Here is a 26,322-nt window from a genome sequence, read left to right on the forward strand (position 1 = left end):
GGAAGAGTTGTCTCCTCAAGGAGAGTTGCCCTTAGGATGTCAGGACCTTCAGTTGCTGGTGTGGCCTAACTCGAAATGAAAAGAAGCCACTGGAAATTGCTGTGAGTGATTGGAATAGATTGTACGGAGGGGTGACAAGGAAAATCAGAAGTCGTCACAAATGGAGTTGCATACTTGAAGATCTAGAACCTAAGCATTTGGGGGCTGAAATGAACAGGCATTGCATATTTTAAAATAGGCAACCTGCTACAAAAATGACCTAGGGCTAGCATTGTACCACCTCTGACTTCACAAGCGGGGAAGTTAATCAAACTTACCACCCACCCAAGGCCAACTCCTATGAGTCTGAGGCCAGACCTACTCCATACCACCACCTTCTGTATGGATTCTGACACCAACTGTCCATCCATGGCACCTCCTACTTCTCTGCTCAGTTTGATGATTCACTACAATGACCACCCAGAACTCACAGGCCTAACTCATGATGATGGGGTTTAACAAGGAAGTTAAAAGGTTACAATTAGCCTGGGAAATGATCAGGATACAGTTCTTCAGTTAGGAACGCCTCTTCTCAGCCATTCTTACAGGCACACCTCTCTAGTGACCAGCCTCTTAGTCAAGTGGCCCTTGGCTTCTGTGCTCCTCAGGTAATGTCATAAAGCTGTCAGCACTGCCAACAGATGTCCCGAAGGCATGCCACTTCACCTTAAGGAAGTCTCAATGCAAAGGCTCAATCCAAAGGCTCCAGCTCCACCTATTAAGTACCTGGAGGTACCTCATTCAGCAACTGAGCCTGCTGTCAAAGGCTCTCATTCCATCTGCTGCAACATGCCCCAGAGTTTGGTGTGACCTGCACATTCAAATGCCTTTGGGTCGTGAGTAAAGCACAGGTAAACATCTTTTGGGAATTCTCTGTGTCCTCAACTTTCTCAGTCTGTAGGCTGGGAGGACGACCATTGCGCCTTGTGCTCCTAGTTTTGCTGCTCTGCCAATTGTGTTAGACTGGGTTACACACTATGCCCTATGCATATTGGGCTGATAACTGTAAGGTCAGCAGTTCAAAACCAGCAGGCACACTGTGGGAGAAAGATGAGGCTTTCTAGTCCCGGCAAAATGACAGTCTTGGAAATGCAGAGGGGCAGTTCTATTCTTTCCTACAGGGTCGCTATAAGTCAGAATCAACAGCAGTGAATTCTTTTCTTTCTTTGGGGTGGGCGGGGGTAGTTATCTAGAGAAACAAAGTCAGTGACACTTATATATGCATAAGAGAGAACTCAATATCAAGTAGTAATCTGATATCAATAAGACATCTCCATCCAGTCTAAGTCAAGTTCATGTGTTTGATGCCAACCAAAGTCCTCTTGCCACTCGTGTACACACAGGCCAATGAAGCAGAAGCAGGGAGGTTGCAGGCTGGCAGGTGCAGAGTCTCCTGGATCCAAGGTCTATGGGAACACAGCAGGGTACCAACAGCTCCCAGCTGCCACGGTCAGTGACCCATGGGGGGCCATCCCTGGAGTCAGACACAGAAGAACCCAAGCAAAGATCAAGAGGAAGGGCAAGGGAGAGAGAGTTATTCTGTCTCCCTTATAAAAAGGCCACACCCCAAGGGAGGCATTAGCAGGCTACCACCTGATAGACAGGTTAGACCCCACCCCTCCCTCCACACAGGCACCATCAAGTTACCATAAAATCTAACCAGCACACCACTCCTCTGCTGTCACAGCTGCCTATCTTCTGGCTCAAGGAGGTTCAACTTACAGGGATCTCAGAATCCAAGTGACATGTTCCACTTCGGGCTCTTCTCTCTTGATCTCCATTCCTCCTTCTGCGGTGGCTCATTTTATGCCCAGCAGAATGGTCAAGTTAACCAATTCCTAAGTTGGAGTTCCACACACCCTCTCTGTGTCGTCCCCCACTAGTCATTTAGTGGGAGTTACAAAGGCTGTGTGTTTAGAGGAGCCCTATCAAGTATTGGACTGCTGCTTACTGTACTACATCTATTATACCGGGAATAACAAAGAGGAATGACACCACATTCATCATCAAAAAGAACATTCCAAGACCCACTCTGAAAAGCAATGCTGCCAGCAGTCAGTTAATATCTGCCTTCATGACAGACCAGTTAATACGACTATTATTCAAAGTTATACACCACCCACAAAGGCCAAAGGGAAAACATAGATGAAGGGGATAATTACAGCATATAATAAGCAAAACAAATAAAACTGTAAGGGAATTATAAATGCCAGGAAACGGTTAAAAATCACAAAAGAAACGACACAAGCGTACTGGCTTTGCAGGGAACATTGATTCATTCATGGCCAAAATCATGCCACTGCTATTGTGTACCCTAGAGCTGATTCCCACTCAGCAGTTTCACAGTGCCGAGTGGCCCTGCCCCAGAGGGCTTCCCAGGTGGTCAAGCTTCACAGAAACACACTGCCACCTCATTCTCCTGCAGAGTGGCTGGAGGATTGGAACCACCAACCTTCAGGTGAACAGCCAAGTTCTTAAGCACCGTGCCAACAGACTCGCGAATGCCACGATTGTTGTTAGGCGCTGTCTAGTAGGCTCTCGTCGACTCATGTCGACCCTATGCACAACAGAACAAGACACGGCCCCGTCCTGCCCCGTCCTCCCTATGCTTGTTACGTGTGAGCCCATTGTTGCGGCCACTGTGCCAATCCATCTCACTGAAGTCTTCCTTTCTGTTGATGACCCTCTACTTTACCCAACATGATGTCCTTTCCCAGGCACTGTTCTCCTCTGCTAACAGGCCCAAAGTGGGTGGGGCGAAGTCTTGCTATCTCACGTCTAACAGAATTCTGGCCGTACTTCTTCAAAGACAGATGTGTTCATCCTTCTGTCTGTCCCCGGTACTTTGAGTAGTCTTCGACAACACCATAATTCAAATGCATCACTTCTTCCCTGGTCATCCTTATTCAGTGTCCAGCTTTCATATGCAGATGAGGTGATTGAAAATCCCTGGCCTTAGTCCTCCAGGGGGCATCTTTGCTCGTTAACAATTTTTTCATCAACATTTTAAAGCGGTCTTATACACTCTGAATGTATGTGGAAGCATAGTGGTACAGTGGTTACGAGGTGGACTGCCATCCACAAGGTGAGCAGTTTGAACCGACAGCTACTTTGAGGGAGAAAGATGGGGCTTTCTACTCCTGGAAAGAGTTACAGTCTCAGAAACCCACATGAGCCATTCTACCCTGTCTTATAGGGTCACTATGAGTTGTCATCAACTCAATGACCGTTTGTGTGTGTGTGTGTGTTATTTTCCCAATGCCATATAGCACTTGATTTTTGGACCGCTGCTTCCATGGATATTGATTATGGATCCAAGTAAAATGAAATCATTGACTTCAATCTTTTCTTCATTTACCATGATGTTTTCTATTGGTACAGTTGTGAGGATTTAGGTTTTCTTTATGTTCGAGTATAATCCATTCTGAAGGTTGTAGTCTTTAATCTCCATCAGTGAGTACTCCATCAGAAAAGGAGTCCTCCTTTTCAGCCAGGAAGGCTATCATCTGCATATCGAAGTTTGTTCATGAGCCTTCCGCTACTCCTGATGCCACATTCTTCTCCACGTAGTCCATCTTGTCAGATTACTTACTCAGCATACAGACTGAGTAAGTAGGGTGGGAGGACACAACCCTGGCACATGGCTTCCTTGATTGAAAACCATACAGTAGTCCCTTGTTCTGTTTGCACAACTGCCTCTTGATCCACGCACAGGTTCTTTACGAGCACAAGGAAGTGTGCTTGAATTTCCATTCTTCTCAAGGCTAGCCAAGTTTGTAATGATCCGCACTGTCGACTTCCTTTGCATAGTCCAGTGGTTCTCAACCTCCTTTTGCGGCAACCCTTTCATCCAGTTCCTCATGTGGTGGTGACCCCCACCCTAACATTATTTTTGTTGCTACTTCATCACTGTCATTTTGCTATGGTTATGAATTGGGTGACCCCTGTGAAAGGGTCGTTCGACCTCTCAGGGGGTCTTGACTCACAGGTTGAGAACCGCTGGCATGGCCAGTAAAACACAAGTAAACATCTTCCTGATATTCTCTGCTTTCAGCCACGATCTATCTGACGTCAGCAATGATATCCCTTGTTCCGTGTCCTCTTCTGAATCCAGTTTGAAATTCAGGCGGCTCTGTAGATGCATTGCTGCAAACATTTTATCTTCAGCAAGATTTTACTTGCACATGATGTTAATCATCTTGTTCAATGGTTCCCACATCCTGTTGGGTGCCTTTCTTTGGAATGGGTATGAACATGGAGTTCTTTCCGTCAGTTGGCCAGGTAGCTGTTTTCCAAATTTCTTGCCATAGATGAGGAGCGTTTCCAATGTTGCATCGGTTTGTTGAAATATTTCAATTTTTATTCCTCAATTTAGGGAGTTTTGTTTTTCACTAAAGCATTCAGTGTAGTTTGAATTCTTCCTTCGATACCATTGATTTTTGGTTTATGCTACTTGAAATGGTGGATGCATGTTGACTACTTCTGTTTAGAAGAGAGAGTCTGTGTGGTATTTTTCCATCATCTTTTGATGCTTCCTGCAGTATTTAATGTTTCCTACAGAATTCTTTACTATTGCAACGCAAGGCTTGAATTTTTTCTTCAGTCCAGCTTGAGGAATGCTGGAAGATGCTTCGCTTTTGTGTTTCTAATTCTAGGTCTTTCATGATAATGTTTAATTTTGTCCTCTTGAACTGCCTTTTGAAGTTTTCCGTTCAGCTCTTCTGGTTCATCATTTCTTCCCGCTTGCTTTCACTACGCTACATCCAAGAACAAGTTCCGTTCTCTTCTGGCTTGTTAATGACCTTTTGCTGTGCATGATGTTCTTGAGGTCCTCCCACAAGGAGTGCGGTCTTCAGTCATTAGTGTCAGGGTGTCAGATCTGTGCTGGCTCTCATAGATTTGTTGGTTTTTTCTAGTTCCAACATTTTTAAAAATCTTTTTTTAAATTTAATAAATCATTTTATTGGGGCTCATACAACTCTTATCACAATCCATACATACATCAATTGAGTAAAGCACCCTTATACATTCATTGCCCTCATCATTCTCAAAATTCACCTTCCACTTGGGTTCCTGGAATCAGCTCGTTTTCCTTTTTTGTTTTAATTCCCTTCAGCTTCAACCTGAACTTGCATCTTCATCACTAGGCTGAGACCAGATTGATACGCTGGACTTGAACTTCCCACAGGTGCAAGTTGACATAAAATCTAACCATCACAGTTGTAGTAACTGGTCTTCCTTGTAGGCTTCTAGATATTATCCGATCACAGACAACATTGTGCTTCATGAAAGATGTTCTTTTTGTTGATAAATGTGGTGCTATTCTTGAATCGGTCATCGCTAGCATAGGGAGCCATGCTTGTCTGATGCAAAATGGCCAAGACCAGTAGATTTCAGTTCACTAACGTCCAGGACACAGACTTTTATCCGTTCTATTGCATTTCTGACAGCTCCCAAAATTTCCTAGATTCACACAGTCCACATCCCAATTTACTGATGGATGTTTGCATCTGTTTCTTTTCATTCTGAATCATGCCCCATCAGCAAACAATGTCACCATTGAGTCCTATATTGATTTGACAAAAAAAAAAAAAAAAAAAAAGGTGAGATTTCACTACCTTAATAGGATGAGGGAATTGGAAGGGAAATAAATCATCACCAATCACACTGTAAATCAATAATCAATGCATAGAATACATAAATCAAGAATGCGTGTGAACTTAAGTGATTATCTGAGGTTAGGGAGAGGAGTGAGGCTTGGTGGTGGTTGTCATATGTGTCCTGTGCTCATACTGTTTGACTGTATGTAAAATGTTTCCCTTACTGTGGAGGAAGGGAAGGGTACAGAGTGAAAATACACTAGTGTGTGCCAGGGCTAGCGGGGACGGCAATTTCCCTGAGGTAACCTCTGGCCAGTAGGTAGTGAGGCAAAGGCTGGAAAAGTAGAAATGAGATAAAGGAGGGACTTGGGTATCCTGCTAACTATATTTGGAAGGCAATGAGGGTATAGAAATGCTTATTTGAAGAGAGACACCCCGAGGAGCACAGTTTGCCCTTGTCTATTAACTAAAAGGTTGGCAATTTGAACTTACCCAGCTTCACACTTGGTAAAATAGAAGGTCAGAGAAAGACAGAATATATGAGGATACCCCCCCAAAAGAAATGGAATTTTTTCCCAAAGCTATATATTTAGAATTTTTAAAAACAAAATAACCTTATCACCTTTAAAGTACTTTCCATTACATTGAATACATTTGTCAAATCTGTAATTCCATTCTTGGAAACATTTTTCAAACACATCTGTTTGGATGGCTGATAGCACCTCCCTGGTTTTTTTCTTCACCTCTTCTACATCTTCAAATCGCTGTCCTTTCATGTCCCTCTTCATTCACACAAACAAAAAGAAGTCACACAGACTGAGGTCAGGTAAGATGCGTGGGGCAAGAAAGTCATGCAGCTTTTTGCCCAAAACTAGTGCACTGAGATGGCTGCGTGAGCAGGTGCATTGTCGTGGTGGCAAAACCAGCCCCCCGTCTGCCACAAATCAGGCCTTTTTGGTAGCACAAAGTTATGCTATCTTTTCAGAACCTCTGGTGGAATGAACTCCAAATGCACTATCCCCCCTCACATCAAAAGAAAATAAACAAATGAACATTGTCTTGATCTTTGATTTGCATTTTGGGGGGCAAGGTGACAGTGTGGCGTCTTCCACTGGCTTAATTGATGTTTGCTTTCAGGGTTGTAAGAACAGAACCATGTCTCATCAACAGTAATGACCTTGGGGGAAAAGTCTGGGTTGCTTTGGAGCTGTTCTCTCTTTTTTTTCTTATTTTGTTGTTGTTGATATTTTTTTGCAACTTTACTATTATTATTGCTTTAATGTTTTTATTTATTTTCAGAATCATTTTATTGGGAGCTAATACTGGCGCTGTTCTTTCAAAGCACAGCATATTTCCATATGATGCTCTTTTTGTTGAGAACCAGAGGCACAAATTTCACAGCGACCCTTCTCATTTATAAATCTTTGTTAAAATTTGCTGAACCGAGCTCCAAGCTAGTCCGGATAACTTCCCCATCTTGCCAATGGTCTGTTGTTGGACTTTGAGCACAAATGCACGAATTTTGTTGACATTTTCGTCCGTTCGGGATGTTGATGGACATCCAAAAGTTTGTCAACAATTGACACCTCACCTTTGTTTGAAATGAGAAAACTACTCATACACTTGAGTTTTTCCCATAGTGCTGTCCTTATAAGCCGTATTCAACATCACAACAGTTTCTGTGGCATTTTTCCTGAGCAGGAAACAAAATTTCATAGATGCATGCTGTTCTCTTAAATTGGTCATCACAAAAAAATGAGGTTCGAGTGGAACTGCTTTTACGAGAAAATTCACTGTCACCAGAGAACCTTCCTAGGCAATGCCACTACGTGCACTATCTCAGAGTGAGTTGCTGGATGCTTGGTTGGGGGGTGGGGGATGCATACTAAGCAAGCTCACCTAGCAGAGCTATTTTCTTTTTGTTTGTTTGGGTTTTTTTTTTGTAACCCCTCATATATACCCTTAGTAAGATAGATTGACACAGTGGCTGCAACAATGGGCTCAAGCTTAACAACAATTGTGGGGATGGTTAGGACCAGACATTGTTTTGTTCTATCACACGTGAGTTCCAACTAACTGGAAGGGACCTAGCCAGACCATTCCTGCCTGAGCCTCAATACTTACCATGCATGACCTCTTCTTGGAACACCTTCCTTCAGATGGTCTCATAGCTGGATCCTCAGCAGTTAGAGATCTCCCCTGGCAAATCCATCTGGAATAGTCCTCTTTCTTCTGTCCCTGTCACATTACTCCACAGCACCTCCTTAGTGGTTTGTACGGCTCTCTGATATGTAGGGGACTGCCTTTTGAGGGAGTGAAGGTCTTGGGGGCAGCCTATGTCTTTTAGCCATGTCTTGTGCATAGTAGGCACTCGATCTTTATCCAGCGAATGAGATGGGAAGGAGGGAGGAGGTCTGTTGGGAAACTATTCCAGGAGCCACCCACTGAGTGGTGCGAATGATTGGGCAGTCAACTCCTGGTCAAGTGCTGGTGGTTGGAACGCACCTGGTTGGAACGCACCTCTAGTCTGCACAATCCGAGCTGTCATGAGTCAGAACTGACTCAAGGGAAGTAACAACATACCCAGTTCTGGTTTGACAGTCCCAAGGCAGCGGCAGCGGGTGGGTCCCAGGCAGGCAGGCTCCACTCGGTCCCTTTTTCTTTAAACACCACTGCTATATCCAGCTGCCTCTGGCTGGGATCTGGAATGACAAGGAGGGACGTGAACTGGACGCTGCGCTGCCCTCCAGGAGTTCAGGTTGGGTGGGCTCCATCTCAGCCACTGTACTTCTTCTCAGCGCCCTATGGAGATCGCTTTCCCCAAGCTGTCTCTGGTCAGAGCCACTCCCCCGCCACCCATGTCCGGGGGGGGGGGGGGGGGGGGCGGCAAGGGACGCGCGCATTGCACTCCTGGCCGGCCACAGAGACGGCTCCTGACCCAGAGCCAGTGGCTCCGGGGGGTCCAGCAGCGCAGCCGTGCTGGTGCTGGTCAGGTCTCTGCGTCCCAAGCCGCAGACCAGCACTCCGCCGCCACGCGTCCCGCAGGCCTGAGGCCGGGCGCCCGAGCCGAGCGGGGCCGCGCCGCTGGGCAGGGGCGGGGTGTCCGCGGGGCTGGCCCCGGGCCCGGCCATCTGCCGCGAGGCCGGCTCGGCTCGGCTCGGCCCGGCTCGGCCCGGCTCGGCCCGGCGGGGCTCGGCGGCGGCGGGGGCGGGGCCGCGCGGCGGGGGAGGGGAGCGCGCGGGCCGCAGCCCAGCCGGGAGGCCGCGGCCACCGGAAGAGTCGCAGTCGCCAGCCGCGTCGCGAGGGTGCGGAGCGGAAGCGGCGGCCGCGGCGGCGGCGGGCGGCGCTGGGACCCGGGAGCGGCCGGAGAACAAGGGAGCTGGCGCCGCGGCCGGCGGCCGAGCTGGGCTGAGCCTGGGCCGCGCCGCCGCCGCCGCCGCCGCCGCCCGAGAGTCCCGGCCCGGCCGCCCGAGCAGGCCGCGCGGGGGCCGCCGGGCCCGGGGCCGGAGCCATGGGCGAGACCAAGATCATCTACCACCTGGACGGGCAGGAGACGCCGTACCTGGTGAAGCTGCCCCTGCCCGCCGAGCGCGTCACCCTGGCGGACTTTAAGGGCGTGCTGCAGAGACCCAGCTACAAGTTCTTCTTCAAGTCTATGGACGACGACTTCGGGTGAGGACGACCCCCGCCCCGCCCCTGCGGACCCCGGACCCCCGGCTGGACGGCCGGCCCCGCACGTCCTGCGCTTTGGGAAGCTGGGGTTCCAGCCCTCGAAGGGATCGCCCGTTGGCCTCTTTTGGGGGATCTTGCGCCCTTTGGGCACCCTAGTTTGGGGGGATTCCAACTCCCCAAGAGCGGTCAGTCCCTGCCCATTGAGCCCCCTGACCTCCCCGGAGACCAGCGGCCCACACCAACCACACCCGCCCCTCCACCCCCAGTTCCTAGTCCGAGTCCCCAGTCCAACCGCTGCCGGGGCGGGGGGGGGGGGGTGAGGACCACCTCTTTAGCACAGACTTGGGGTGTTTGGCGCTGAGCCTACCCCTTCTCCATCTTTTTAGCTCCACAACTCCGAGCCATATTTGGAGCATCCCGCATCTCTGGGCCTGGAGCTGGGGCAGGGAGGTGCTCAGTCCCTGGATGTCTGCTGGGGCCTGCACCCCAGCTGTCTGTTTCGCCCGTGTGGGGTGTCTGGGATGTTGTGGGGTGTCCAGCCTAACCCAGGTGCTTACCTCCCTTAAGAAGTGAGGCCCTCGTCCTCCGGGTGGGGGCCAAGCGGGGCGGGGGACATTGGGAAGGGCCGTGGATCAGAGATCCAGGAAGAGACTCTTAATAGTCTCGGTTGCCCCCTCACTCCACCCCCTTTCCCCCAGGGTCTTCCCCCTCCTCCCAGCTGCAGGGCTTTAGACGCTGGAGCTTGGCAGCAGCGCTTCCCCTTTAAGAAGGGATGGAATGTTGGAGCCGGAAGGTTCTGTAGCAGCTGGCCTGGGAAGGGGAGCCTGGCCCTTCTCCTCACCCCCTCCCCAACTCTGGGCTGGCTGCGGGAGGAGGGGGCCCTCACACCAGCCTGCCTGGGACCCGTGAGGAGACCTCCCCACCTGGAGCCATTGAGGCCTGAAGGCTGCCTCTCCAGCCTGGCCTGAGGCCTGCCCAGCTCCTGGGAGCTGAGTGAGGGGGACATTCCTCTCCCCCCCCCACCCCAATGTTCATCGGGCAGGCTGCTCTCCCTGGGGCCTTAGCCTCCTGGCTGCAGGAAGCAAGCCCCTTCTGTCTGCTTGGCAGCGTTGCTGTCACTTTCTACCCCGGGAACTAGGGTGTGCTAAGCCGGGCAGCCCCTGTGAGTGAAAGTCTTTTGTAGATTGTAACGATCTTGTTTCTGTTGTTGTTGTTCCGCCCCAAGGCTGGGGTGATGGTTTTCTGGCTTCTGTCCAGGGACACACGTCCCTGATTGGAAGAATCTGAAGCGGGATCGATGTGGAAGGGGGCTGGCTGGGGATGTGGGATGTGGTTTGTGCCGTTCAGGAGACTGGGGACAGATGCTCTGGGCCGCTGTGTCTCCACCCACCACTCACTCCTGGGCCTAGCCCCACCTCCTGAGCCCAAGTGTCTCCAAGCTGCCTCCCAAGTCTTGGAGCTGCTGCTGTCTGCTCACAGACAGGCCCTCCTGACACCCCATTGCTATTGACTTCATAGCTTTCTTTACAACCGTAGTCCGCTCGCAGTTTTTCTCAGCCTGATCCAACTAATAGTACAAAATCATGAGCCTGATTTTCTTTTTCTTTTAAAAATCATTTTATTGGTGGCTCGTACAACTTTTATCACAATCCATACATCCATCCATCGTGTCAGGCACATTTGTACATTTGTTGCCATCATCATTCTCCAAACATTTGCTTTCTGCTTGAGCCCTTGGTATCAGCTCCTCATTTTTCCCCCTCCCCCCCCCACCCGGGCCTGGTTTTCTATTTGTATTTTTTCACCCTAAAATGTATTATCCACACTCATTTAGGGACCACTTAAAGTCATCGTGCATACATGCATGGTACTCACACCACTCTCTCCAAAATAGCAGAATCGGCTGCTTTGGCAGGGCTGAGAACAACGCTAAAAAGAAAGTAGATGAGACCAAGTTTGTCTTTACCTCTGAGGGCAAAATGAACTGAAGATTGCAATGTGGCAAACCCTCGGCTGCATGTTCTTTGAATTGTCAGTCAGCTAATTCTCTTAACACTCTAGCTTTCCGAAAGCAAACTCACAGCCATCGAGTCAGTACTGATGCGAAAGTAGGATTCCAGGACTGTAACTCTTGACGCGAGTCAAAAGCCTCATCTTTCTTCTAAGGAGCAGTTGGTGTTTTCAAACAGGGGGCCTTGTGGTTAGCAGCCAAGTGCGTAACCACTACACTACCAGGGCCCCTTGTACCCTTGCTGTAACAAGGCGAGGAAGCTGGGTAAATTCAGTAACTTGTCAAGTGACAGCAGAATGTGATTCCATGTCAGGCACCTGGCTCCAAAGTCTGTGGCCTCAAGCACACAATTACTACAATTACCGTCCCCCTCTTACAGATGCCTCCATCCCAGGGGAGATGTGGTAGGGCTGGCACTTACCTGCTGACAAATGGGGAAGGGAGTCAGCGTGGAAAGGCTGCTCCCAGTCTCTCCTTGTGTCTGCAAGGTTCGCTCCGTGAGGCCTCAGGATTCCCCAGCTCCCATCTGCCCTCCAGAGCATTGGTCAAGCTCAGTGATTTGGAAGATGGATGAGCACTTACGTCAGTGCTGAGGAGATAGCAGATGGAAGGACAAGGTGCCCACTGTGAGTCTGGCCTTGAGCTCAGGCAGCCACCTGGGAAGCCAGCCCCTAAAGGTGCTGCTTCTTCCTCCACGGTGCCACTGCCCCGCCTCGGGGCCATGCTTTGTCTCTTTTAGGTCCATATTTCCCTGTCCTTTCTGCCAACCTTGCCCCTGAGAACTCTCATGAGGCTTGATCCTGTCTAGCCTCACACACCTACCCAGCTCTTACCAGCACCTACCACCTAAGTGCCACTTAGCAGCTGTCTGTCCAGGAAATAGATCTGCTGCTGGGACAGGTTTTCCTGCTTCCCACTCCCAAGCGCCTCACACGAACTCGCCACTAGCTTGCACCCCCAGCGAGGAAAGGCAGGCTGCAGGGCAGGTGTTTCTTGGGACCCTGGACAGGCCCCCCGACCTACACCCTGCCAGGCACTCTTGGCAAAGAGTTCTCTCCTGCTGGGATGAAGGAATGATGCGCCGAAGAAATGCTCACCCTTAAATTTTGCCTCTAGTTAGAAAGAGACTGCGGACCCCACCATACAGGGTGGGGAGTGGGATGGGGTGCAGGAGGATGTGCACAGCTGGTTGTTAGTACAGTATAAGCCTGGCTTGTGCTGGGCCTCGGTGACTCATTCGTTAGGAGGAGACAAAGGCTTGGGAAAGATAAGGAGCCGATCGAAGATGAAAGGCTAATAAACACCAGGATTGGAATTTGAACCCAGATCTGCCCAGTTCCACTTGGGAGGGTGTGTGTGCGAGTGGGGGTGATGGTGGAGGTCCAGTCAGTGCGGTGGGAACCGGAACCATTCAGCTCCCTGATGGGAGACAAAGGCCTGTTTGAAGCCCCCCAAGGGGGCCTGGCCAGCTGATCTCTGTGAGTCAGTGGAGCCTTGGCGACCTGCCGGTGACCCCCAGAATGAGCGCCAACATCTGCAACCTGTTTGCTATGTGATGGGAACTCGGTAGAAGGTAGACATGCCCACCTCAGTGAGACCCTTTCCAGAGCAGGTCACGAAGCCAGTTCTGCTCTGTGGCTACCTCTTTCTCTTTCTCTCTCTCTCTCTCTCTCCCTCTCTCTCTCCCTCTCTCTCTCTCTCTCTCTTTCTCTGTCTCAAACCCTGATTCCCATGGACAGCTTGCAAACTTGGGGGACCCAGTGGCCAGCCTGGCTGGTGGGCTGAGCACAGTGGTTTGGGCTGCTTCCTTTGGGTCGAGATGAACTTGGGAATGGAGGAAGAGCCAGAGCTGGGTAGGGGGCAGCCTCAGCCTGTGAGCTTGGCCGGGAGTCCCAAGAACATGAGCATCACAGGGAGAGCCAGGCACATCCCCAGCCCTGGGCAGATGCTGCTCCCAGAGCCAGGAGAACTGCTTGCCCCAGCCACCTTCCTCTGCCTGCTCGGTTCAGAACTCAGACGCATGCACTTCACCCCCTGACCCCTGGTCATATCTCCCGCTCTGTATAGGAGTACAGGGTGTCTGACTCAGGCGGAGGTCCTTAAGCTGTCCCCTTCTCTCCCTTGGCCCCCTGCCATCATCTGTGTTGGATTTCTTGTCCTAATGTATGCCCCTGTCCAAATCACATGCCCATGACTGCAAGCCACTTCCCATCACCCGGCACGCACCACACGGCCCCCACTCCACCCCAGCCGGTCATCGCCTAGGGAAGACTGAGACGTCTGAGAAGAGTCTGAGTTTGCAATCAGTAAAACCCAGGGTTGAATTCCAGCTCCCACCTTCTGGCTCTCTGACATTAGATGAGTTTCTAAAGAGTCTCTGCGTCTTGGTGAAATGCAGAGGATAGCTTTAACTTCCTGAGGTCGCCACGCACATGATCACTTGTCACACAGCTCTGGAGATGGGATGGTGTAATAGGTAAGCACCTGGCTGTGGGGTCAGGCTGACCAGGGTTCCACTTCCAGCTCTTCACTGACTAGCGCTGTGATGTGAGGTGAATCGCTTAACCCTCTGCGCTTTCGTCTCCCCATCTGTCCTTGTAGCATTCCTGGGCGTTCTGAAGACAAGCAAGGGGCTCAGCAGAGTGCTGGGACCCTGATACAACTCAGCCAAAGAGAGTCATCAGTCGTGCTTACTCATCCCCCGTAAATGCCTTCTCCCCTCCCCTTCCCCAAGTGCCTCCTCCACACCGCTCAGGAGAATATCAGGATTCCTGCCTCCATGGGGAAGGCAGGACTGCGATGGCTGTGTGCTTTGGGGAATCCAGGGAAGAGAGAGTCCAGGAGAGACATGGTGGGGAGTGGCACAGCCCCCACCCCGGAGATCCCCGGGTGTGGGCGCGCACTCCGGAGAACAGCAATTTGCTGCCACCTGATGACTCAGGGGAGGGCCAGCAGGCAACGGGCCTGGGCAGAGTTGGGTTTTACTGGTGACGCTGCAGAGCCCTCGGGTTCACCCACACCTCTGCTGTATGACTAGGCTGATGATACTGGTTGGGCTGCAGGAGCCCCTGGTAATTGGGATGGTGAAGGCACCCCTGTTTCCACCCCGGAAAGCTCTCTCTGACACCTGCCCTGCCCTCCCCACAGAGTGGTGAAGGAGGAGATCTCTGACGACAATGCCAAGCTGCCCTGCTTCAATGGCCGGGTGGTGTCCTGGGTAAGGAGCTCCGGCCTGCATCCCCTGGGGGCGGGAGGATAGCTGTGTCCTGGGTGGGGCTCTGCTTCATCTTCCACTCTTTCTTTCCTTTGCTAACCGCCCCCCCCCAGCTCCCACGTCCCTTTCCCACTCATGGCGGGATAGAGCTGCCCCTGTGGGTTTCCCAGACTGTCACTCTGCACGGTAGACACAAGCCCCGTCTTTGTCCCCAGATGCCACAGTGGTGAGGAAGAGAGGAGGAAGAGTGGGAGGGGGAGGTGGAGAGTCAGAAATGCACAGAGGGGCCACCTGCCCATCCCTGCCTGGGACCACTGGCCCTTGTCCCCACCCCATCCCACTCACCAGTCCAGGCAGAGGCCCCTGTCTCTTCGCCTTCAGCGCTCCCTGCTGCTTTCTCCCCAGGTGGCCCCTCATGCCCAGCCAGAAGTCCACGCTCCCTCTTCCTCTACGGCCCCATCCCGGTCATCCTCTCCCCCATTCCTCCCCAACAGCTGGTGTCCGCAGAGGGCCCGCACCCAGAGCCAGCCCCGTTCTGTGCTGAGAACCCAGCAGAGCTTCCACCCCCCATGGAGCGCACAGGCGGCATCGGGGACTCCCGGCCCCCCTCGTTCCAGTGAGTGTGAGCTGGGGTGGCCAGAACCCAGAGGGGAGGGCCTGATCAGCTCAGCCCAGGGCTGGGGGAGGGACCCCCCAGCCCTCCCCCTCCTCCACCAAGTCCTCTCCTCCCTGCAGCCCTCATGCTGGTGGGGGCAGCCAGGAGAACCTGGACAACGACACAGAAACGGACTCCTTGGTGTCCGCCCAGAGGGAGCGGCCTCGCCGGAGGGACGGCCCAGAGCACAGTGGGTCTTCCCCGAGCTCCCCACTTCCCCCACGCTGGCTTCCTCTCAGCCCTGCCTACCCCCTCCCTTCCCTGGGCATCAGGCTCTGTGTAAACCCAGCCCCCTGCACCCCTGGCAGCAACCCGGGTAAACGGAACTTCCAAGGGGGAGCGGCGGCGAGAGCCCGGGGGTTTCGACAGCTCCTCCACCCTCATGAGCAGCGAGTTGGAGACCACCAGCTTCTTTGACTCGGATGAGGATGACTCCACGAGCAGGTGGGGCTTGAGTTTCATGGGTACTGTGGGTCGAGGGGCCCCGGAGGAGGCCCAGTCCCTGGGAGGGAGGTGTGCTGTGTGCTGGGGCCCTGGGCCGGGCAGTGCCTGTCATGGGGCGGGGTGAGGCCGGTCTGGTGGGGAACGACTGTGGGCCCCACAGGTTCAGCAGCTCCACGGAGCAGAGCAGCGCCTCTCGGCTGATGAGAAGACACAAACGGCGGCGGCGGAAGCAGAAGGTGTCCCGGATCGAGCGGGTATGGGGCCAGGGCTGCTGGAGCTGGATGGGGTGGGGGTGGGCAAGCTGTGGGCCCAGCCCCGGCGAGGCCAGGGCTCGACCTGTCCTTCCCGACATCTTGCCCTCTTGTTTCAGTGGAGGAGGGTGGGGACCTTGAGGTGCTAGGCAGGAACAGTGCACCCCTGCAGCCCCTGCCTGCTACTCAGGGCCTCTGTCTGTTCCAGTCCTCGTCCTTCAGCAGTATCACGGACTCCACCATGTCACTCAACATCATCACGGTCACACTCAACATGGGTGAGTCTGCTGAAGCAGCACTGCCTATGCGCCGGGGCCTGGGAAGGCTCGAGGTGCAGAGCGGGAGAGGCCCAGGGCATGCCCCAGCCCCCAAGGAGCAGTCTTACAGAAACATCAGCTGACCCCTCCAGTGTCTCTCGGTCAGGGTCAGTGCTATGACAGAGAAGCACAGAGCTGTGGCAGCAGAGAAGGGCATGAGGGAAGGCTTCCTGGAGGCAATGATCCCTGAGTACGTCACAGCACACCACCACCTTCTCAGCATTCAGCCCTCCATCTCTGTCCTCTGATTTCTGTCTTAGATGTTCTCTGATGAGACAGTTGGACTGGTGGAAAGAGCCCCAACTCGGGAATGTACAACTGAGTTTGACTCTTAGTTTTGCTGCTTGGTGACTCAGAAGAGGCACTTTAAGTCTCTGAACCTCTGTTGTCTGCTCTCTGAAGCAGGATGAAAGTGGAAAGGTGTTTAAATAGAAGTATGTTTGAGCATGCTAAACAGGGTGCCTGCTTCGTGGTTCAGCCGGTGTCAGTTCTTGTCCCTTTTCCGGTAAAGCCCAAGTCAGACTCATTGCCATCAAGGTGATGCCGAATCATGGCGACCCTGTAGGACAGAGTAGAACTGCCCGTGTGAGTTTCTGAGACAGTAACTCTTTAAAGGAGTAGAAAGCCCTGTCTTTCTCCCTCAGAGTGGCTGGTGGTTTCAAACTGCTAACCTTTTGGACCATAGCCCAACCGCATAGCCACTACACCCCCAGGGCTCCTGTTTTCCTAATAGACCAGAAACACACACACAGACAAACCCACTGCCATCAGGTTCATGCTGACTCATAGCGACCCAGTTCCATAGCAACCTTATTTTCTCATAAGGAGATGAGTGTTTGGGCTGGAATTGTGCTTACCTCTCAAGGGCTTGTTACTCCCTGCAGAGAAGTATAACTTCCTGGGCATCTCCATCGTGGGCCAGAGCAATGAGCGTGGTGACGGAGGCATCTACATCGGCTCCATCATGAAGGGCGGGGCCGTTGCTGCTGACGGCCGTATTGAGCCAGGAGACATGCTGTTACAGGTACCAGGGCCCATGCTGAATGGTGGGGTGGATAGGGAGTGTCCCCACCCTGTCCCCCTGCTCACGTAGAGCCCCTCCTCGCTGAGCAGAAGACTCATTCTCCGCCCAGCTGCATGTCCTCCTTCCACCCTCTTCCCCAGGTCAACGAGATCAACTTTGAGAACATGAGCAATGACGATGCTGTCCGGGTGTTACGGGAGATTGTGCACAAACCAGGGTACAGATGGGCCAGGCCATCAAGGAGGGGGGTGCACAGGCATTGCTGGCTACCAGGCGAGGGGCATGGGCTCCCACAGCTGCCCTCACTAGGGACACCCTTGCTTGCAGGCCCATCACCCTGACTGTAGCCAAGTGCTGGGACCCAAGTCCACGCGGCTGCTTCACACTACCCAGGAGTAAGTGGCTAGGGCCCTCGCCCCTAAAGTCAGCATTGGTGTCTGCACATGTGAACCCTGCCTCTCCTTCCTGCTGTGTCACCCTGAGCCCCCGAGCCCACTCTGTTGGGTGGGCCCCAGCAGTGGGCAGGGTGGGAAGCTGGTGACTCCTCACACTTTCTGCAGGTGAGCCGATCCGGCCCATTGACCCCGCGGCCTGGGTCTCCCACACGGCGGCCATGACCGGCACCTTTCCTGCCTACGGCATGAGCCCCTCCCTGAGCACCATCACCTCCACCAGCTCCTCCATCACCAGCTCCATCCCTGACACCGAGCGTGAGTGTCCACTGGCCAAGGGCCAACTGCAAGCCCCCCCCCACTGGCATTGAGTTGGTTCTGACTGACCGGGGCAGGGTGGGGGTGCCGCTGTGGGCTTCCTAAACTGTTCCCTCTTGCCGGGAGCAGAAAGTCCCACAGCAGCTGGCGGGTTTGAAGCACTGACCCTGTGTGACCTTGTGGTTAGCAGCCAAGCATGCAGGCCACGACTCCACAAGGGCTCCTTTTAGGCAGGGCCCCATGGAAGAGACAGGATGGAGACTCTTGCTGGAGTGTTGGGAGCTCAGCCCAGCCACCTCATGGGCCCTTTCCCCCGTGTGCACCCCGCAGCCCTCACCAGGCAGTGAGAGCTTCTGGACTTGTCAGCACCCGTGGAGCCTCCATTTCCTCTTGTAAAAGAGACTAATGGCCCGCCCTTTACCAGGCTCCTCTGAGGGATGATGAGAGATTCACAGCATACATCAGAAAGCTGTCATAACCCACACGTATAAGCACCTGCTCTTAGCTCCTTTAATCCTCTCATCAAACATCTTGTGAAGTAGACGTGAAAGTCCCCATTGGGATGGAAGGGAACCGAGTGTTCAAGAGGCCAACCCCTTGTCCAGCCTCGGTCCCATCAGTCGGAGGCAGAAGAGCTGGAAGGTACACCCCCAAAGCCGCCTTCGGCTTCACCATTGTGCCTCCCGTCCCCCAGGCCTAGACGACTTCCACCTGTCCATCCACAGTGACATGGCTGCCATCGTCAAAGCCATGGCCTCCCCGGAATCTGGTCTGGAGGTCCGGGACCGCATGTGGCTCAAGATCACCATCCCCAATGCTTTCATTGGTGAGGGGGGCCCCTGGATGGGGAATGGCAGAGGGGGGAAGGTTGAAGGGGACCCAGGCCCAGGGACCACTCCTTTGAGCCAGAACCAGCTCCAGACTGCTGGCTTCTGTGAGGCCCAATGAACCCAAGCCGGGGGGCAGTGAGGGGTGGCCTCTCTAAGTGGCAGCCTTACCCCCAGGGTCAGATGTGGTGGACTGGCTGTACCATAACGTGGAAGGCTTCACGGACCGGCGGGAGGCCCGCAAGTATGCCAGCAACCTGCTGAAAGCCGGCTTCATCCGCCACACCGTCAACAAGATCACCTTCTCCGAGCAATGCTACTACATCTTCGGCGACCTCTGCGGCAGTACGTGCCTCTCCCACCGCCCTGTCCTTTCTCCTGCCTACCCAGTGGCCCCCTCGTGAACCTAGAGCTTGCTCAGAGCCTGCTCTGTGCCTGACTCCATGCGGGGAGTTTCTAAAGCACTGATTCAGTACGCACCACCACCTTCTCCCTAGAGAAGTCAGCGTCCCGGGACTTGTAGTTGTTCCATTGTCCACCTGGGTTTCACAGACAGGAGTCGCAGAGCTGGGCCCACCATCCTGCTCGTCCAGGTCACAGAGCCTTTGTTCTTCCCAACACCCACGACTGTCCTCCCCATCACCTCTTGCCCCACCCCCACCCCCACCCCTTCACGTACCTGGTGCTAAAGAAAACATTGTCTCAACTGGCTGAGACAGAGTACCTACTATTGGCCCCAACCAGGTTCCATCAGGGCAGGGCCCAGGGCACTATTTCGAGGGTGTGGGTAGTGCCCAGGATAGAAAAGAGAAGCTGTTAGGGCCAGGTTGCTGAGGATCCTGCCAGCCAAACCAAGGGATTTGGATTTGGTCCTTAGGGGATGCAGAGCCCGTGAGGGCTCATCAGAAAGGGGAGCCTATAGGGAACGTCTTTTCCTTCTAAGCCTGCAGGCAGCTTTTGGGGGAGCAGCATCCTCAAAGACAGGACAGCTGTGCCCAGGCTGGAGACCAAGGGCCACTGCATCGGCCACCTCTGCTTTGAGGGAGCTGCTCCTAGGTTCTTAACCCTTCACCACCACCACCACCTGCATCCCTCCCTCCGTTCTGATTTTGTTTTTTCATGATCTTGATGGTGAGTTAGCTCAAAAGATTAACTCTTGAAATGTTTCACTTAGGTTCTAGGGCTTTGAAGGTCTGTTCCTGAGGGTCATAATTCCCTGGATGAAAGGTGGGGGGCCCCAGGTTCATGAAACGTCCAGTATGCCCATGGAGTACTGATGATTTAGAGGAGTTGAGAGTTAGACCATTGAGAGTCTTAATTCTATGCTTACTATGTGGTCACGGGCAAGTGACCCAGCCTCTCAGTGTCTCCGTGCCCGGATCTGTGACATGGAGGGAAGCGTGGAACTCACGCCCGGGGCTGTCTTGAGGATGATAGAAGGTCCTAGCCCTGTGTGGCCCACAACAAGTGGGCTAGAAAAGCGGAGGGTGGTGTCTGTATTTAATTTCCTTTCTTCTCACGTTTCCGTCTCTGACACTGGGATGCATCTTTAATCAGTGGCATTTCAGATTCCATGGCACAGAGTTGTTATGACTGACCTTATCACTATAGAATTCAGCCTTGGCCCAAAGGATCCAGGGGCACACACAGCTGTGGTTTTTGCTCGAGAGACCTTGTTCCTTCTCTGGGCACTCCTGCATCTCTCATCTGTGGACCGAGGACACCAGCGGCCCAGCTCCGGGTGCTGACAGAACAGGTTCCTCCCTTCTCTCTGCCCCAGCTTGTGTTAGCTGAGAGTAGGCACCATTGTCCTCAGGGTGGCAGTCTGAAGACTGCAGTCATCACCAACTCTTTGGGCATGAGCCAGGTAGACCAGGCTTCTCTTCTCCCCCCACAACTAATTGTTCGCCTCTTTAACAAGAAGGTGGCCGGCAGACCACAGGTTGCTCAGCCCCCTCTGAACCTCATCTGATCTCTTCTCTCCTGGAAAACTGGGCTGGCTCACCTCCAGGCTTGGGGGAAGGCCTTATCAGTACCCAACAGGCCAATTACAGCTCTCTCGGGGCTCTGGGAGCTGGCACAGTGGCGTGGTGCCTGAGCAAGGCAGGTGCTGAAGGTGCCCCTTGAAGGTGGTTCTAGCAGCAGGGCACAGATTTGCCTCTAAGAATTGCATAGCTTTTAGGGGAGCCAGAGCCATGAATAGGTGATGCTCCTGCAGTGAGAGGTGCTGGGCAGAGATGGCCCTGGCGGGGACCGGGAGCACAACTCCGTCCCACCCCACTCCCACCCTGCCCAGGAGCTCCGGAGGCTGGCCGGAACCAGAGGCCTCCTCCGAGGACCACTTTATGGGGGATGTTCTGAAAGGCTCTAACTTTGATCCCAGGCTTTTAGTGAGGATTTGTTTAGACCTAGATTTCCGGGGGAAGGTTGGGAAGAGGCACAATTTGACCCCGTTCCTAACTCATACCTGTATCCAGAAAGGTAGGGAGCAAAGTCGCCCTCAGCTTTAGTCTGGCCATGTAATCTCTCGGGACTGTCTCTCACCCGCAAAACACGTGCCTGGTGCTACCCTTGTCCAATTGTGGGGAACCGTTAGGTGAGATAAAGTGCTCTGGGTTGTGCCTGAGAAGAAGCCGGGCAGTACAGTCATTAAGCTTTCCGCAGCTCACAGGAAGGCTAACAGTTCAAACCCACCAGCTGTGTTCCGTGGACAAAAGATGCTCCCCCAAAGTTCTGTAGGCTGGGCAACCTTCCCTGGGGCACTTCCACTCCAACCTGGGTATGAGTCAGTGGCCTGCATGGCCATGGGTTGCTAACCGAAAGGTCAGCAGTTCCAACCCATTAAGCAGCTCATGGGAGAAATCCGAAGCCATCGTTCCTGAAACGGATGCCTGACCTTGGTCGTCTGAGTCCGAATCAGCTTGGTAGCAGTGTGTTGGGTTTGGCCTGGTTTAGCGTTTCCCTGGAACTCTGGATTTTGACCCTGCCCTCCGCCCACCAAGCAGGGATGCAGAACTGCCCGAAGGCTTGGGGGGTGGGGGGGTCCTCCCACGACAGACTGGGAGTTCTAAGTGTGGAGCGGTGGCTTGGCACCTCCCTGAGGAGGGTCCCCGGGGCTGTTTCGGGTGGGTGGCAGAGGGTCTGAAGGAGGGCCAGGGGGTCGGCTCTCTGTCTCCTCCCATTGACCAGAAACTGTCTCCGCTGCTGTTGCACACCCACTAGCTGTGAGCTCGGGGGCCCCCTCTTGCCCGAGCGCCGTGCCACCCGTCAGACCCGCTCACCCAGGCTCTCCTCTCCACCCAGACATGGCCAACCTGTCCCTCCACGACCACGACGGCTCCAGCGGCGCCTCTGACCAGGACACGCTGGCCCCTCTGCCCCACCCCGGGGCCGCTCCTTGGCCCATGGCCTTCCCTTACCAGTACCCGCCGCCCCCGCACCCCTACAACCCACACCCTGGCTTCCCAGAGTTGGGGTACAGCTACGCCGGGGGCAGCGCCAGTAGCCAGCACAGCGAAGGTAAGTTGGCCGGGGCCAGGGAGGAGGTGCGGGGGCGGGCTCGGGCCAGCTCCGAGTGTGCGTCCCCACCCCTGCGTCCCTGCCTGTGCCCCACAGGCAGCCGGAGTAGCGGCTCCAACCGCAGCGGCAGCGACCGGCGGAAGGAGAAGGACCCCAAAGCCGGGGACTCCAAGTCGGGGGGCAGCGGCAGCGAGTCGGACCACACGACGCGGAGCAGCCTGCGGGGGCCCCGCGAGCGGGCGGCCAGCGAGCGCTCGGGCCCAGCGGCCAGCGAGCACAGCCACCGCAGCCACCACTCGCTGGCCAGCAGCCTGCGCAGCCACCACACGCACCCGAGCTACGGGCCCCCTGGCGTGCCCCCGCTCTACGGCCCCCCGGTGCTGATGATGCCCCCGCCGCCCGCGGCCATGGGGCCCCCCGGGGCCCCTCCGGGCCGCGACCTGGCCTCGGTGCCCCCCGAACTGACCGCCAGCAGACAGTCCTTCCGCATGGCCATGGGAAACCCCAGTGAGTTCTTTGTGGATGTGATGTGAGCAGGGGCCCCCCCACCTCCGTCCCACCCCGCCCTGGCCGCCTGCATCCCTCTCGCGCCATCTGTCTTTTTTTACTTTGTCCGGTACCTGAAAGGGAAATAAACAGAACTAAATCCAGGCGCGCTAACTGCTCCAGGGGTGCACTGAGGGCGGGGCAGACCCGCCACTTGGTTCCGCAACCCCCTAACTTGCCTCCTGCCCCACCTTGGCCTTGTGCTCTCTGCCCACTAACTGCCATGCAGGATTTCCCAGGACCCTCTGGGGCCCTGCTCTGCTGTCTCCCAAGGGACCAGGCTTGCTAGTGCCACCCTTACTTGGGCCCGGCCCAGCCCGGCCCACACACTTTGGGAACTAAACGAACAGGCACCTTGGAGGCCCCCTCCCCTCCCTTCAGCCGAGCATCCTGCTAACCTGCCCCTCACGCATGCGTGCAATGCGCTCCTCCACTTTGTCCTGCAACCTTGCCCTCCTGCCCCTGAATGTCACTGCCTTTGCCCCTGCCTGCCGCTGCGGCCCGCCCCCTAGAGCCGCTGCCACCTCCAGTAACCGTCCATCCATGCCCCCTGCCTGCGCCCAGCTCTGACCCGAAGCACGGAGAGCCCCCAGCGCCGAGCCCGAGCTCCTAGCTGGTCCCAGGAAGCATCTCTTCTCTACTCCACCCCCACCCCAGCCCCTCCTTGCCATGTCTGGCCTGTGTGCTGGCTCCTTCAGGTCCCTAACCCTACTAACGAGCAGGCTCATCTCACCTCTGGGCCTGAAACATCTCTTTTCTTTTTTCCTTCCCCATTTTTTTTCCTGGGCCTGGAGCAGCCAAGAATTTCGGGCTGTTTGACTTTCTGTGAGCAAGGGGAGGCCCAGCCTCTGAGGAGACCAGGAAGCCTGCTTCAACAGCCCCTCAGGGCTCCTGGAGGATACCTAGCCCCCACACTACAGTCAGCATGTTGAAACACTAGGCTTCCTGCCGCAGGCCTCAGCAGTCCCCTCTCCAGAGGTAGTACACTCTGCCTGTCTCTCTCTCTCTCTCTCTCTCTCTCTCTCTCTCTCTCTCTCTCTCTCTCTCTCTCTCTCTCTCTCACACACACACACACACACACACACACATACACGTGCCTATGCAAGTTCACTTAGACTCAGGGCTGGTCCCTCCGTGAGGGCTGGACCCCTCTCCCTCAACTCGCTGTCAGCTTGTGGGGCAGGTCCCCTGCCCGCCTCCTCTTCCTCAGAGTTCTCCAGCCTTTCACACTTGTCCTCAAATACAAGTGCAGCCTGTACGCTGGTCTCAGACTGGGCTCAACAGAAGACTTCTCAAGCAACCGGCATTGGACATTCTCATCCCCTCTTCCACGCACCCCCCTCCCGTTTCCACATCCTCCACCGTATTCCAGAGTGGGACACAGGAGTTCACAGGGCTGTTGAGGTTTGGCAGGGGCTCTCTGGAACTTCCAGACAGTGCCAGATGTCTTTTTCTTTGTTTGCTTTTGTTTTTTAAACCTTGTTCTTCGCTTTAAAAGGGGAAAAAAAATGATTGCTATCATTTTTTACCAAAGTCCCTAAGGTCCTCATAGTTTCAGGGCTGAGATATCAAGGGTAAGGCAAATCCCTTAGTTCCAAGCCTAGGCATTTTGCCATTCATTGAGTTAGCTAATACTGCCTGGGGCTTGGGTCATTGGAAGGCTGAGCTGGAAGTATGTCCACGGTGTTCATCTTCTGGGAGGTCTGGGCTTGCTCCCTACTCAGCCCTTGGTTTCCTGAGGCACCACCACTGCAGGCTTTGCCCTGTACATCTCAGCCCTTTCTGGCTCTGCTTGTCCCACTTTCTGGAGAATTGCTCCACTGTTGCTCATGCCTTCCATGTTGGTTCCCCCACCCCACCTCACCCCTACCCCGGCATTCCATCTTCAGTCCGCTTCTGTTTCTTTGGAAGACCCCAAAATGGCCTCACCAGTGATGGAATTCAAATAATTTAACAGGTTCACTGCTCTAATGAACCGTTTTTAGTACTAAAAATATGATACACCAGAAGGTAGTATATTATCTCATGCAGATAATACTGAAATAAGAACAATAAAAGGTACGCATTAAAAAAGAGTAAGGACTGTCCATTTGTGATTTCCACATTGGGCGGCTGCCTGGTTGCCCAACTTGGAGAGAAGCCTGATGGCATGTACCATTTTAACCACCGGTTCTCTGAACTCAACCGAAAACGAGGTAGGAGTTCTGTGGAAACCAGCTGGAGCCCATCCCTGGGCCTCACTCACCGTCATGGCTTCAGTTGCCACTGCTCTGATTTTCTCTGGCCCATTCCTCCCACGCATCTTTCGGTCTGTATTTTTATTTCCCGTGGGACATTTTCACAGGCACATCCCTGTCATGTCAACACATCATCTCTCATACGAACTGTGCCCCTCCTGAATTCCAGTCGTGGTTACTTCCACCACAGTCTGCACAGGCTACCAAGCTAGAGACATTTATGAGTTCAAACTCCCATGCCCTACCAGTCAGCCTATCCCATCCATTCCGCTCCAGCAGTTGTTCTGGAAGTTAGACGTTCCTCTCCCTCCTTGGAGCCTGGGATTTGGAGCTTGGAGCCTGGGATTTGGAGTCAGGTGGTTCTGGTTTGAATTCCAGCTCCACTACCTTTGGGTCGGGTGATCCTCGGAGAGTGGTTTAAGCTCTCTGGGTCCTCAGTTCCCTTGTGTGTAAAATGACAATAATAATACCTACCTCACAGGGTTGTTGTGAGGATTTAAATTAGATATTGTACGAAAAGTGCCTAGCACAGAGCCTGGCACACAGTAGAGTAGGTGCTCAATAAATGATAGCTATTATTGTAATTACTATTATTACTTAGTCTAAATTGACAGTAGTTTAGGATATGTCTAAGGAGCCCTGGTGGCACAGTGGTTAAAGCACTCTGCTGCTAACCCCAAAGGTTAGTGGTTCAAAGCCACCAGCTGCTCTGGAGCAGGAAGATGTGCCAGTCTTCTGTAAAGATTTACAGCCTTGGAAACGATAGGGCCAGTTGCTCTGTCCTGCGGGGTCACTTGCTATGAGTTGAGGTCCATTTTTAGAGAGGCGGGGGTCAAACCTTGAGTGTATCCCATCACTTCCTGACTTCAGGCTGTGACTTCCTCCTGCCACACTCTGGATCTGGCAGGAGGGAGCTAGGGATAGGATTTACAACTAGGTTTGCTCTTTGTTGCCCATCCTCCCAGGACTGGGCGTAGCCCTGCCCAGAACAGGCAGCAGAACATCTCTGCCGACAGATGGACAAGAGCCCATAGACGTTTTCCAAAAGCCAAGCAGGCTTTTCATGTTGGAAAGTTGGCTCTGGACCCTCCTCTCAGCTTGGATGTGAAGCTGAACTCCTTCATCAGAGAAGGGCTTCCAAATCCTATATCCGATGAAATTAAACTCGCCAAGTATTTTCTAAGCAACCTGTCTTGTCACTCGAAGGCAAACAGCTTCTAGCTGAAACAACAGAGGCACGTTCATAAATAAACAAC

The 26,322-nt window shown here is 53.8% G+C and overlaps 1 protein-coding gene across 2 annotated transcripts; it reads left to right on the forward strand.

Annotated features, from left to right (window-relative positions):
- The first annotated feature begins 9,001 nt into the window (after nt 1-9,001).
- DVL3 (dishevelled segment polarity protein 3) lies at nt 9,002-23,922 on the forward strand. Of its 2 annotated transcripts, XM_075556123.1 has the most exons (16): nt 9,002-9,311; nt 14,470-14,539; nt 15,031-15,152; nt 15,272-15,381; nt 15,500-15,635; nt 15,796-15,889; nt 16,095-16,164; nt 17,088-17,227; nt 17,368-17,444; nt 17,555-17,622; nt 17,788-17,937; nt 18,632-18,763; nt 18,942-19,109; nt 22,068-22,283; nt 22,380-22,790; nt 23,627-23,922. In XM_075556123.1, exons 1-16 carry the CDS (start codon nt 9,151-9,153, stop codon nt 23,656-23,658), a joined length of 2,157 nt encoding a protein of 718 aa, XP_075412238.1. In that variant the 5' UTR covers nt 9,002-9,150; the 3' UTR covers nt 23,659-23,922. The 2 variants fall into 2 exon arrangements, with proteins under 2 accessions (XP_075412238.1, XP_075412239.1); XM_075556124.1 differs by having other exon boundaries at nt 22,380-23,922.
- Nucleotides 23,923-26,322: the final 2,400 nt, after the last annotated feature.

The sequence above is a fragment of the Tenrec ecaudatus genome, chromosome 8, assembly GCF_050624435.1.
Source record: "Tenrec ecaudatus isolate mTenEca1 chromosome 8, mTenEca1.hap1, whole genome shotgun sequence".
In the NCBI taxonomy this organism is placed as follows: Eukaryota; Metazoa; Chordata; class Mammalia; order Afrosoricida; family Tenrecidae; genus Tenrec; species Tenrec ecaudatus.

Coding starts and splice junctions, on each gene's coding strand:
- DVL3 (XM_075556123.1), top strand. CDS start 9,151: ATGGGCGAGACCAAGATCATCTACCACCTGGACGGGCAGGAGACGCCG. Junction 15,153..15,271: donor TCCCGGCCCCCCTCGTTCCA/GTGAGTGTGAGC, acceptor TCCTCCCTGCAG/CCCTCATGCTGGTGGGGGCA. Junction 15,636..15,795: donor GAGGATGACTCCACGAGCAG/GTGGGGCTTGAG, acceptor TGGGCCCCACAG/GTTCAGCAGCTCCACGGAGC.